A 12,220-nucleotide genomic window follows, 5' to 3' on the forward strand; every position below is an offset into this window, starting at 1 on the left:
ACAAAAACTTTCATGCTGGGGGAGCGAGCCAATCTAAAGAGTAGCCTACTCGGGTCCAGCGCGAGCGTTCTTTATTACCCAAATGAATCCAAACAAACCCAAATTAACCCAAATGATACAATTTAAAAGTCGGAGGCAGAACTGAAAAGACTTTTTCCGACGCTCACGCTTTAATAGTGAAGCCAGAAAGCGTGTGTGATAACAGACATATCCCTCTTGTGAACGGAAGCCTACGGACTTTTCCCCCGAACTTGTCCACACGGGTACAGTATTTCCAAATTGGTGTGTTGTGAGTACAGATCTAAAGTAAAGTTGGGGAAAAGTTGGACAAAAAGTGATTTTTTTTTACCGAAAGCAAATCAAGGTCTGTGCAAAATTAAAATAATCAGTGAAGTCAAGGTCAAATCAAGGTCAAGATTAAATTAAAAAATAAATAAATATGGTTAGTCAAGTCAAGGTCAAATCAAGGTCATTGGTTTATATAAAAAAAAAGTCTAAGTCCTGTGACGCGTTATAGTGGGACGCTTCGGTACCGGGACGCTTTGGTACCGGGACGCTTTGGTACCGGGACGCTTCGGTACCGGGACGCTTTGGTACCGGGACGCTTTGGTACCGGGACGCTTTGGTACCGGGACGCTTCGGGGTGTCCCCATTTCAAGACAACTACGATGTAAACAGAACACGCGAAGACTTCAAAACATTCTTACCATGTAATCATAGCACCAACCTCCCAGATGAATGCGGGTACATTGCGAGAAATAACATGCCAACTTTATTTTTGTGCGAATCAGGGAACGAACGTGTCACTTTGAGTCGTTTGACATCAGGGGACACCACTCAGTTGCTTGGGGGTCGTTCATTTGGTTTGGAAGCATAGAACATTTCGGTACATGTTGTTTTTTATACCAATAATTAATACTAAAGTGAAACAGTATGCTAACGGGTAAGCCGACACACACATAAAAGTTGATATAACTCGACCTGTCCACCATTGTTCCAAACGCTGGCCAAAAAAGGTCGCTTTTCAAACGTTCTAATCTATTGTCGTTACTGACAATATCGTTATTGAAACAATCACAGTGCGCTAAGATATTTATATATTTAAATGTGTGTGTGTGTGTGTGTGTACTTGCGTGTGTGCCTGCGTGTTCGCGTGCGCGTGTCTGTGTCTGTGCAGGAAATTTTTCCCTGCGAAAAAGGAATCTAAAGGAGAAGAAGAGGACGAAGATGACCCTGTCCAAGAAAAGCGCGAGTCACACCTTGAAGTTCGCTTCTTCAGCATCATTACTTTCTACTACCTCGTAAGTCAAATACTGTGTGCTGAGAGAACCAGCAATATAGGGTCACCACCATAAGCTTGAGCTTGTTGCTGATCCTTAACATGTATTATTATGCACTATCCAGAATTGTTGAATAAACACTGTTTAAACCAATCAGCAATACGTCCTGTGGGGCAGCGAGAGAGTTAGATAGAGAAATGGCAACTAGTTCTCCAGTAAGGGAATACAAAAGTGAAATGGTTGCTAGTTCTTCAGTGAGGGAGTTAAATAGTGAAATGGTAGCTAGTTCTCCAGTGAGGGATTGAAATAGTGAAATGGTTGCTGGTTCTTCAGTGAGAGAGTTGAATTAGATAAATGGCAACTAGGTATTCATGATCAGTGTCTATTCTTTCTACTACCTAAGTCATACACTGTATGTGGAGAGAATCACTAACACATTGAATGGTGCAGTGAGGGAGTTGAATAGTGAGATATAGCTAGCTCTTCAGTGAGGAAGTTGAATAGTGAAATGGTTACTAGTTCATCAGTGTCTCACTTTCTACTAGGGGGCCTACCTCGTCAGTCGCATGGTCAACTAGAAACTAGTTCTTCTGTGTCTTTCTATTACATGGTAAGTCAAACGCTGACAAGAATCACTGAGTTCAACGTCGAATCAGTGGGGCACCAGGGACGCTGGATTGTATGTTCTTCCTCAAATGTGCAGAAAGTTAGAGCAGTGGACAATGTTCGGAATAACTCTGTAGGGTTTGTATGGGTTTTGAAAAAGTATAGATGTGACCCTCCACCACGAAATGAGTCGCGTGTCACCTCGCGCGGTTCTGCGCTAGGCTTAATATAAGTCCGGGGAGTGTCTGGTAACAGTGTGAGGGTCACCTTAGTCACAGGCTTATAACTCAAACAGTTTTCGCTCTTTTCTAAAACGGTTTTCACCACTGGATAGAACATAAAAAATTCTTTAGGAAAATGAAAAAAATATGAAAATCATGCAAAGGTGACATGCGACTAATTCCGTGGTGGAGGGTCACAAATACGCCTGCTTTTAGTAAAACAAACAATCCACACATCCTCCTAGATCCTGTCCACGTGCTTCAGACACATCCAGTGACTGGTCTATAACGTCACGAGGGGAGCACGTGTGGATTGCTTGTGTCATTGAAAGCAAGGGTATATACTATTTCACGTCCCATACAAACCCGACAGGAAATTTTGGGCAATCCTTAGCGTTGAAGGGAGAGTTACTGTGAATGGATGTGAGTTTAGAGTTATCTGTCGTGGGGTTTGACGTGTAATTTGTTTTATCAAGTTTGAAATATTTTATCATGTATAAAGTATTTTATCGCGTATGCAATATTTAATGTGTATGAAATATTTGTTGCAGGCTTTCCTAGCGTGTTCCATCCTGGGCACAGTTTTCTGGGGATATTTCTTCTCGTTTCACCTGCTGCACGTGGTTCTGTTGAACCAATTGCTGCAGAGAGTCATCCTAGCTGTCACTCGCAATGGTGAGTGTTTAGGTGGTAAATCTGGGTCAGCTGATCTGCATCTGCAGGTATGACATTACGATTGATATAACCTGTTTGAAGCTTCCATGAGACATGTTTCCTCTTTATTTTAATTAAAAAAACAAGAATGGTAAGTTATTCTTGTTTTAACATAGAGGGGGAATCGAGACGAGGGTCATGGTGTATGTGTGTGTGTGTGTGTGTGTGTGTGTGTGTGCGTGCGTGCGTGCGTGTGTGCGTGCGTGTAGAGCGATTCAGACCAAACTACTGGCCCGATCTTATGAAATTTGACATGAGAGTTCCTGGGAATGATATCCCGGACGTGTTTTTCCTTTTTTTGATAAATACATTTGATGACGTCATATCCGGCTTTTTGTAAAAGTTGAGGCGGCACTGTCACGCCCTCATTTTTGAGTCACTTGAGAAAAAGTGACTCTATGTAATCGGTCAGTGTTAGTCTGTCCGGCCGGCCGTCCGTCCGGCCGGCCGTCCGGCCGGCCGTCCGTAGACACCACCTTAACGTTGGACTTTTCTCGGAAACTATGAAAGCGATCCGGCTCATATTTTGTTTAGTCGTGACCTCCAATGACCTGTACACTTTAACGATGGTTTCGTTGACCTTTGACCTTTTTCAAGGTCACAGGTCAGCGTCAAAGGAAAAATTAGACATTTTATATCTTTGACAAAGTTCATCGGATGTGATTGAAACTTTGTAGGATTATTCTTTACATCAAAGTATTTACATCTGTAGCCTTTTACGAACGTTATCGGAAAAACAAGGGAGATAACTAGCCTTTTCTGTTCGGCAACACACAACTTAACGTTGGGCTTTTCTCGGAAACTATAAAAGTGACCGGGCTCAAATTTTATGTGAACGTGACTCCCAGTGACCTCTACACTTTGACGTCTGCTTTGGTGACCTTTGACCTTTTTCAAGGTCACAGGTATGTCTTGAATTCTTCAGGTATGCATTGTGTTGTGAATAGCAATTTCTTCCTGTCCATCTGATGCCTCATATAATATTCAGAACTGCGAAAGTGACTCGATCGAGCGTTTGCTCTTCTTGTTAAATCAAATTGATTGAAATTTTGGCAAAGCAATCTTCGACGAAGGCCGGGGTTTGGTATTGCATTTCAGCTTGGTGGCTTAAAAACTAATGAGTGAGTTTGGTCATTAAAAATCGGAAATTTCTAATTAAAATTATTTTTTTTATTAAACGATCCAAAAATCATTTTCTGATTTCAAAAACATATACATATGTTATATTTGGATTAAAAACAAGCTCTGAAAATTAAAAATATAAAAATTATGATCAAAATTAAATTTCCGAAATCGATTTAAAAACAATTTCATCTTATTCCTTGTCGGTTCCTGATTCCAAAAACATATAGATATGATATGTTTGGATTAAAAACACGCTCAGAAAGTTAAAACGAAGAGAGGTACAGAAAAGCGTGCTTATGCAGCACAGCGAAACCACTACCGCACTAAACAGGCTCGTCAGTTTCACTCCGTTATGCACAAGCGGCGGACTACGGTCATTCATTTGTGAAAAAATACAGTGCGTTCAGTTTCATTCCGTGAGTTCGACAGCTTGACAAAATGTAGTAATTTCGCCTTACGCGACTTGTTTATTATTGAGTTTGAAACATTAGCAGTCTCACTGTTTTTAGATTTCCTCTTTTTTACATTTAGTCAAGTTTTGACTAAATGTTTTAACATAGAGGGGGGAATCAAGACGAGGGTCGTGGTGTATGTGCGTGTGTCTGTGTGTGTGTCTGTGTGTCTGTGTGTGTGTGTAGAGCGATTCAGACTAAACTACTGGACCGATCTTTATGAAATTTGACATGAGAGTTCCTGGGTATGAAATCCCCGAACGTTTTTTTCATTTTTTTGAAAAATGTCTTTGATGACGTCATATCCGGCTTTTCGTGAAAGTTGAGGCGGCACTGTCACGCCCTCATTTTTCAACCAAATTGGTTGAAATTTTGGTCAAGTAATCTTCGACGAAGCCCGGGGTTCGGTATTGCATTTCAGCTTGGTGGCTTAAAAATTAATTAATGACTTTGGTCATTAAAAATCGGAAAATTGTAAAAAAAAATAAAAATTTATAAAACGATCCAAATTTACGTTTATCGTATTCTCCATCATTTGCTGATTCCAAAAACATATAAATATGTTATATTCGGATTAAAAACAAGCTCTGAAAATTAAATATATAAAAATTATTATCAAAATTTTTTTTTTCGAAATCAATTCAAAAACACTTTCATCTTATTCCTTGTCGGTTCCTGATTCCAAAAATATATAGATATGATATGTTTGGATTAAAAACACGCTCAGAAAGTTAAAACGAAGAAAGGTACAGAAAAGCGTGCTATCCTTCTTAGCGCAACGAATACCCCGCTCTTCTTGTCAATTCCACGTGCACTGCCTTTGCCACGGGCGGTGGAGTGACGATGCTACGAGTATACGGTCTTGCTGCGTTGCGTTGCGTTCAGTTTCATTCTGTGAGTTCGACAGCTACTTGACTAAATATTGTATTTTCGCCTTACGCGACTTGTTATATTTAGTCAAGTTTTGACTAAATATTTTAACGTAGAGGGGGGAATCGAGACGAGGGTCGTGGTGTATGTGTGTGTGTGTGTGTGTGTGTGTGTGTGTGTCTGTCTGTCTGTCTGTCTGTCTGTCTGTCTGTCTGTCTGTCTGTCTGTCTGTCTGTCTGTCTGTGTGTGTAGAGCGATTCAGACTAAACTACTGGACCGATCTTTATGAAATTTGACATGAGCGTTCCTGGGTATGAAATCCCCATACGTTTTTTTCATTTTTTTGATAAATGTCTTTGATGACGTCATATCCGGCTTTTCGTGAAAGTTGAGGCGGCACTGTCACGCTCTCATTTTTCAACCAAATTGGTTGAAATTTTGGTCAAGTAATCTTCGACGAAGGCCGGGGTTTGGTATTGCATTTCAGCTTGGTGGCTTAAAAACTAATGAGTGAGTTTGGTCATTAAAAATGATATTTTTGGGTGTGAAGAGAAGCGAGATTGTGGTGTATAGACGGTGCCAGAGCACAGGTCATATGCATAACTAATGAGCGGAATGCCGTCTTCCCATTGGCCAGCCGGCCCAAGATCAGTCTCTCTGCCATTTCTGCATCTGCGGTAGCCAGTGCCAGACGTCCCAAACAACTGTGCGAAAATTTTCAACGTTTCAAGGATTTTGGAAAGAGAAGGTACACGTACTTTTACCTTTTTTTGTTTTGTTTTGTTGCTTGATTGTCGAGAGGGGCGATTGAGATCGAAACAGCGGTAATAGGCTCGAGTGGGGCCAATTAGTTGTCTGCAAGGAAAGTTTGGAGTTTGGGAAACTGGGAGACAGCGTGGCACCGTAGGCAGAAACATGTGGTTTCACGTTTGCCGGGAGTGACACTCGAAGGAACGAGGGTGATAGCTAGGTAGACGGTGATGGTACAATTAGCTGACAGCCGTCAGTAAAAGTGTTCAGGGAGAAAAGAAGACAGTATCATCTTCTCCTGGCATTAAAATTGGTCCGAGCAGTGGCAACGCGAATCGCTCGGTCACGTGACTAGTTTCTTTGTGAAGAAAGACGGCGGGAGCGAAAATGTTTACAAGTTGTGCGGTGGTCGGGCACTCTTTCACGTGGAGGTTTCAGCGATTTGTGAACACAGATGAGGGGGTGCGGCCAGATTTAGGTTTTGATGGTTTTGAGCAGATATTCGATGGGAGAGGGGGCCGAAAAATAAGCGACGTTGAATCAATGCTAGAACAGAACAGGGCCATTTTCACCCGGAAAAAATGGGGAGTGATAGTGCTAATGGTGGGGGACAATAATATTGTTCCCGGAACGACACCGAATAAAGTGTTTCGTGAGCTGTGGCATCTGTGTGTGAGGGTGCAAACATTGGCAAACTCAGTAGTGGTGGTGTCAGGGATGACACAGAGATACAGTGGCTGGGGGGGTTTCAATGACATAGCCAGGGAGGTGAATAGGCTTCTTCATCAACAGCTGAAAACGGCACACAGGATAGTGGGTTTGTTCCCCCACTACGTGGCTTTCCCTCCAGCAGAGAAGTTTGCTCAGTATCAGAAACATTTTTTAGCAGATGGGATTCATCTGTCAGGGTCGGGGCACATGCTACTGTACAGAGCACTGAGAAAAGTTCTGTTGGACAGTCGGCATATAGACCAATGAGGTAAGAAGGTGTTGTGGTTGTTCAGCGGGTGAGAGGGAAGTGGGGGCTAATAGTGATAGCCGGTATCCTCTCGTGCTGATGGCAGAACCACAATAGGGGTAGATGCAGCACGGACGGGGTACCAAGGTTTATTCCCAGACTGAAGTGGTTGGGTTCTACCGAAGACGCCAGACGCAGAGCTTTGATGCCGGGAGTGGAATAGGATGGGGTATCCTTTCCAGCTTTTGGAGTGACGTCATTGTTGGTTCTGGTTTGGTAGAACCGGTTGTGACTTCATGGGGAATGTGTATTGGTACAGCCCGTGCTGCATGATCAGATTGACAGTGTTTTCTTAGGTGTACTCTCGTGCTGAGGGCAGAACCACAATAGGAGTGTAGATGCAGCACGAACGGGGTACCAAGGTTTATTCCCAGACTGAAGTGGTTGGGTTCTACCGAAGACGCCAGACGCAGAGCTTTGATGCCGGGAGTGGAATAGGAGGGAATATCCTTTCCAGCTTCTGGAGTGACGTCATTGTTGGTTCTGGTTTGGTAGAACCGGTTGTGACTTCATGGGGAATGTTTTATTGGTACAGCCCGTGCTGCATATATAAAAAAAAAAAAAAAAAAAAAAAAAAAAAAAAAAAAAAAAAAAAAAAAAAAAATAGGCCCCTGATGCTTAGTGGCCTTTGAAATGTTTCAGGATGTCGAAGCGTCCAACCAAGCGACCGGGGCGTCCCTCAAAGCAGCCCCCGAAGAGGTTTCGAGACGAGGAGGCTGAAGGAGAGGACGAAATGGGCGTGAAGGAGTCGCTAACCCAGCTCCTTGCTGAGCAGAAGGCCCTGAGGAAGGAGATTGCGGAGATTCGGGCCGCCAAGACGCCGGCGCCTGAGGCATCGCCCGCAGGATCGACCACCTCTACGGGTGGAAAATCCAACTCAGGCATGGCTGGGCACTCTGGACACTCCGGTGAGCAATCTAACACTAGCGGTACACAGGCGTGGGCAACCGGCAACCAGAAAATGTTGCCCATTGACCTACACGTGCCAAAGACAATAAAGGAAAAGATCTGGAGCGGTGTGGCGGTTAGGTTCGCAATACTCCTGCCCGCGGACCCGAAGGAAATGCTGGAGGAGGACTCGGATGAGGACGATGAAGACAAAAAGAAGAAGAAGAAGAAGAAAGAAAAGAAACTGTTAACCTTCACAGAGTGGGTGAAGGCCTGGAACATTTATATCACTATACTACAGGACAGAGCGAAAGAGGTACACAGGGGCCTGGGTGCCCACTTTGCTCGGGTGTGTACCCTGCATGAGCTGCAGGGCAATTGGCGGGACTATGACTACCGCTACCGGCTCGCAATTGCTGCAGGAGAAAGGGCATGGGGGGACAGCGACGCGGACCTGTTCGCCACCACCCGCTTAGAGCCTGCCACCCAGACCCATGACGGGGGAAAGAAGAAGCCGCAGGGTGGCGCAGGGGGGAAGACTGGAAGTGGAAACCCAGCCAAAGTGGGGGGCTTCTGCTTCCAGTTCAATGAACAGGGATCTTGCAGCCGCCCCAATTGTGGCTTCAAGCACTTTTGCTCGCAGTGTGGGGGGCAACACGCAATCCGAAAATGCAGCGCCAAAGGGCACCCCTTTCGAGCGGGACGGGGGGGAAAAGAAGCAGGAGAAGGAAAGAAATGAAGACTGGGGCACGGGGGCCACGCCAGTGAAGGCGGACAAGCTGGAAAAGTGGCTGGAAGGGTACGATCCACAGAAGAAGCGGGCTTTAATACAGGGATTCAGAGAGGGTTTCCGGGTAGGGTTCACAGGAGCCCCAAATAGTGTAGTTCAGAAGAACCTGAAGTCAGCAGAAGAAATGCCAGAAGTAGTAGAAGCGCACATAAAGAAGGAAATAGAAGAGGGGAGGTTAGTAGGTCCCTTTAGGCATATTCCTTTTACTCAGTTCCAATGTTCTCCAATCGGCTTGGTAGAGAAAAAGATGAAAGGAAAGTATAGGATGATACATCATCTATCTCACCCGAAGGGGGCATCCATAAATGATTTCATAGAGGAAGACATGGCCACAGTGTCATATGCCAATGTGCAAGATGCAGTACAGTTAGTGCAGACAGTAGGAAATACAGCATTTATGGCAAAAACTGATGTGGAGAAAGCTTTTAGGTTGTTGCCTATTCACCCTAGTGACCAAAACCTCTTCGTACTGAGCTGGCAAGGAAGTTTTTATGTTGATCTTTCGCTTCAGATGGGTTGTTCTTCGTCTTGTCACTTGTTCGAAGAACTAGGCACGGCTTTGGAGTGGATTGCTGTTCAGAAGTTAGGGATACCATTAGTGCACTACCTGGATGATTTTTTCCTTGCGGCAGTATCGAAGCAGCTAGGCAAAGAATACCTAGACAAATTTCTGGGTTTGTGTGAGGAAATAGGAGTTCCCATGGCACCTGATAAGACGGAGGGCCCAGAGACGAGGTTGACATTCCTGGGAATAGAGATAGACACAATCGAAAGAGAAATTCGGCTGCCGGTGGAAAAACTCACGAAGTGTGCCCAAGAAATACAGAACCTACTACAAAAGAAGAAAGCAACAGTGAAGGAAATTCAGTCGGTCATAGGGTTGCTGAACTTTGCTTGCCAGGCAGTGGTGCCAGGGAGGGCGTTCTTGAGGAGATTGATCGACTTGATTAGAGGCATACGCTCTCAGCTATTCTTCGTGAGGCTGAACCAAGGGGTGAAAGAGGATTTGAAGACTTGGCTAACTTTTCTGCAGTCATTTAACGGGAAGTGCTTTTTTCTCATGAACAAGGAAGTATCCTCAGAAGAGCTGGATTTAGTGACGGATGCATCCGGGGCAGTGGGATACGGGGCTTTGTTCGGTAGGCAGTGGTTTCAGGGTAGGTGGTCCGACTGGTGGCGACTCCAAAATATCACCCTACTGGAATTGTATCCTATCGTTTTGGCTCTGGAGACATGGGCGCTGGCCTTTCAGAACAAATACTTAGTCATTCATACAGATAATTTAGATTTAGTATCCGTAATTACTAAGCAGACATCAAAAGAACCCCTGGTGATGATTCTGGTGAGACAATTGGTCTTGTGCTGTTTACGGAACAATATTGTTGTCCGCAACGGGGCCGTTGTTCCGAGCTATGTCGGGGGCACCCATAACGGCCAGGGAATTCAACGAGCAACTACAGTTGGTTTTCCAATTTTGTGGCCTGCCCAAACAGAACTTCAAATCGCATAGCTTTAGGATTGGGGGTGCCTCCCACATGGCTCGGAACGGGGCATCGGACGCTCAAATCCGTCAGGCGGGCAGATGGTCTTCTAACGCTTTCTTGTCTTACATCAGGGTGCACAACTGGTAGATCAGGTAAAACGTAGGGCTTCTCTCTGTGTGCAGTGCAACAGAAAGGGGGAGGTCAGGCACATGTCTGCGTGCAGTGCAGCAGAACATTAACATGGGATCACAGGTGTGCAGTGCAGCCTGGGATTATAAGAAAGTGTGCAGTGCAACTTTCCGAGAAAGGTCGATTTTGCTTGGTGGCGGTACCTGATGTGAGTCATCAGGTGGTGGCGCGTACCGCCGGATTGGTGGTGAATGACAGACATTATGTATTTAATCGATGTGCTTTAATTGGGCTAAAACACAATGTTTATTGTTTTTTAGAGTTGCCAATATAAGTTTTTTGATGATGGTCTAATGAGCGGATGCAGAAAGCGGTAGATAAAGGGAAGTAACCCGGTGACCAGTCTAGTAAAATTTGACAGCTTGTTGGTGAAGCTGGAAACAAGAACAAAAAACAGTAAGCTAATACATAGTGGACAATGCCATCTATGATGTGTAAGACAATTTTTGTTCTTGGTGAATTTATGCAAATGTACAACCCAATGTATATGATTATGTCAATCATAGTTTTTGTGGAATTTATGAAAATATTCCACTGATTTTGTATGCATTATCTGCGCTGAAAATGAACGACCTGTGGTGTCGACCAATAAACATTTTCAGCGTAAACTGGCAATGAACGTTTCATGTGGTTGTGGTGGTGACTGTGGCGCTGGCTGGCGCTGGCTGATTGTCCGGTTTCGGAAAACTTTTTATCTTAAATTCTTGTCTATCCTCGCACATCTGAACATGCAAAAATGATTTTATGCACAGCATAAATGATATTTTTGGGTGTGAAGAGAAGCGAGATTGTGGTGTATAGACGGTGCCAGAGCACAGGTCATATGCATAACTAATGAGCGGAATGCCGTCTTCCCATTGGCCAGCCGGCCCAAGATCAGTCTCTCTGCCATTTCTGCATCTGCGGTAGCCAGTGCCAGACGTCCCAAACAACTGTGCGAAAATTTTCAACCCCACCGCCATCCCCTTACTCCACCATAACGTAGTTGTGTGGGCGCGTAACGCCGGATTGGTGGTGAATGACAGACATTATGTATTTAATCGATGTGCTTTAATTGGGCTAAAACACAATGTTTATTGTTTTTTAGAGTTGCCAATATAAGTTTTTTGATGATGGTCTAATGAGCGGATGCAGAAAGCGGTAGATAAAGGGAAGTAACCCGGTGACCAGTCTAGTAAAATTTGACAGCTTGTTGGTGAAGCTGGAAACAAGAACAAAAAACAGTAAGCTAATACATAGTGGACAATGCCATCTATGATGTGTAAGACAATTTTTGTTCTTGGTGAATTTATGCAAATGTACAACCCAATGTATATGATTATGTCAATCATAGTTTTTGTGGAATTTATGAAAATATTCCACTGATTTTGTATGCATTATCTGCGCTGAAAATGAACGACCTGTGGTGTCGACCAATAAACATTTTCAGCGTAAACTGGCAATGAACGTTTCATGTGGTTGTGGTGGTGACTGTGGCGCTGGCTGGCGCTGGCTGATTGTCCGGTTTCGGAAAACTTTTTATCTTAAATTCTTGTCTATCCTCGCACATCTGAACATGCAAAAATGATTTTATGCACAGCATAAATCTGAAAATTGTAAAAAAAACTTTTTTTTTATAAAACGATCCAAATTTACGTACATCTTATTCTTTATCATTTTCTGATTCCAAAAACATATAAATATGTTATATTTGGATTAAAAACAAGCTCTGAAAATTAAAAATATAAACATTATTATCAAAATTAAATTCTCCAAATCAATTTAAAAACACCTTAATCTTATTCCCTGTCGGTTCCTGATTCCAAAAACATATAGATATGATATGTTTGGATT

General features: G+C 43.7%; 2 protein-coding genes across 2 annotated transcripts in view; both read left to right on the plus strand.

The window, feature by feature from the left end:
- Positions 1 to 12,220, plus strand: part of LOC138945839 (inositol 1,4,5-trisphosphate-gated calcium channel ITPR3-like) — a 183,155-nt gene that overhangs the window by 157,782 nt on the left and 13,153 nt on the right. The window contains exons 65-66 of the mRNA XM_070317353.1: positions 1,178 to 1,301; positions 2,659 to 2,782. Coding sequence (XP_070173454.1) covers positions 1,178 to 1,301; positions 2,659 to 2,782 — 248 coding nt within the window. The remainder of the gene's footprint in view (positions 1 to 1,177; positions 1,302 to 2,658; positions 2,783 to 12,220) is intronic.
- On the plus strand, positions 5,790 to 8,806 carry LOC138945365 (uncharacterized). The gene is made up of 2 exons (XM_070316790.1): positions 5,790 to 6,016; positions 7,679 to 8,806. Exon 2 carries the CDS (start codon positions 7,680 to 7,682, stop codon positions 8,661 to 8,663), a length of 984 nt encoding a protein of 327 aa, XP_070172891.1. The 5' UTR covers positions 5,790 to 6,016; position 7,679; the 3' UTR covers positions 8,664 to 8,806.

Source organism: Littorina saxatilis, linkage group LG13 (genome assembly GCF_037325665.1).
Source record: "Littorina saxatilis isolate snail1 linkage group LG13, US_GU_Lsax_2.0, whole genome shotgun sequence".
Classification (NCBI taxonomy): domain Eukaryota; kingdom Metazoa; phylum Mollusca; class Gastropoda; order Littorinimorpha; family Littorinidae; genus Littorina; species Littorina saxatilis.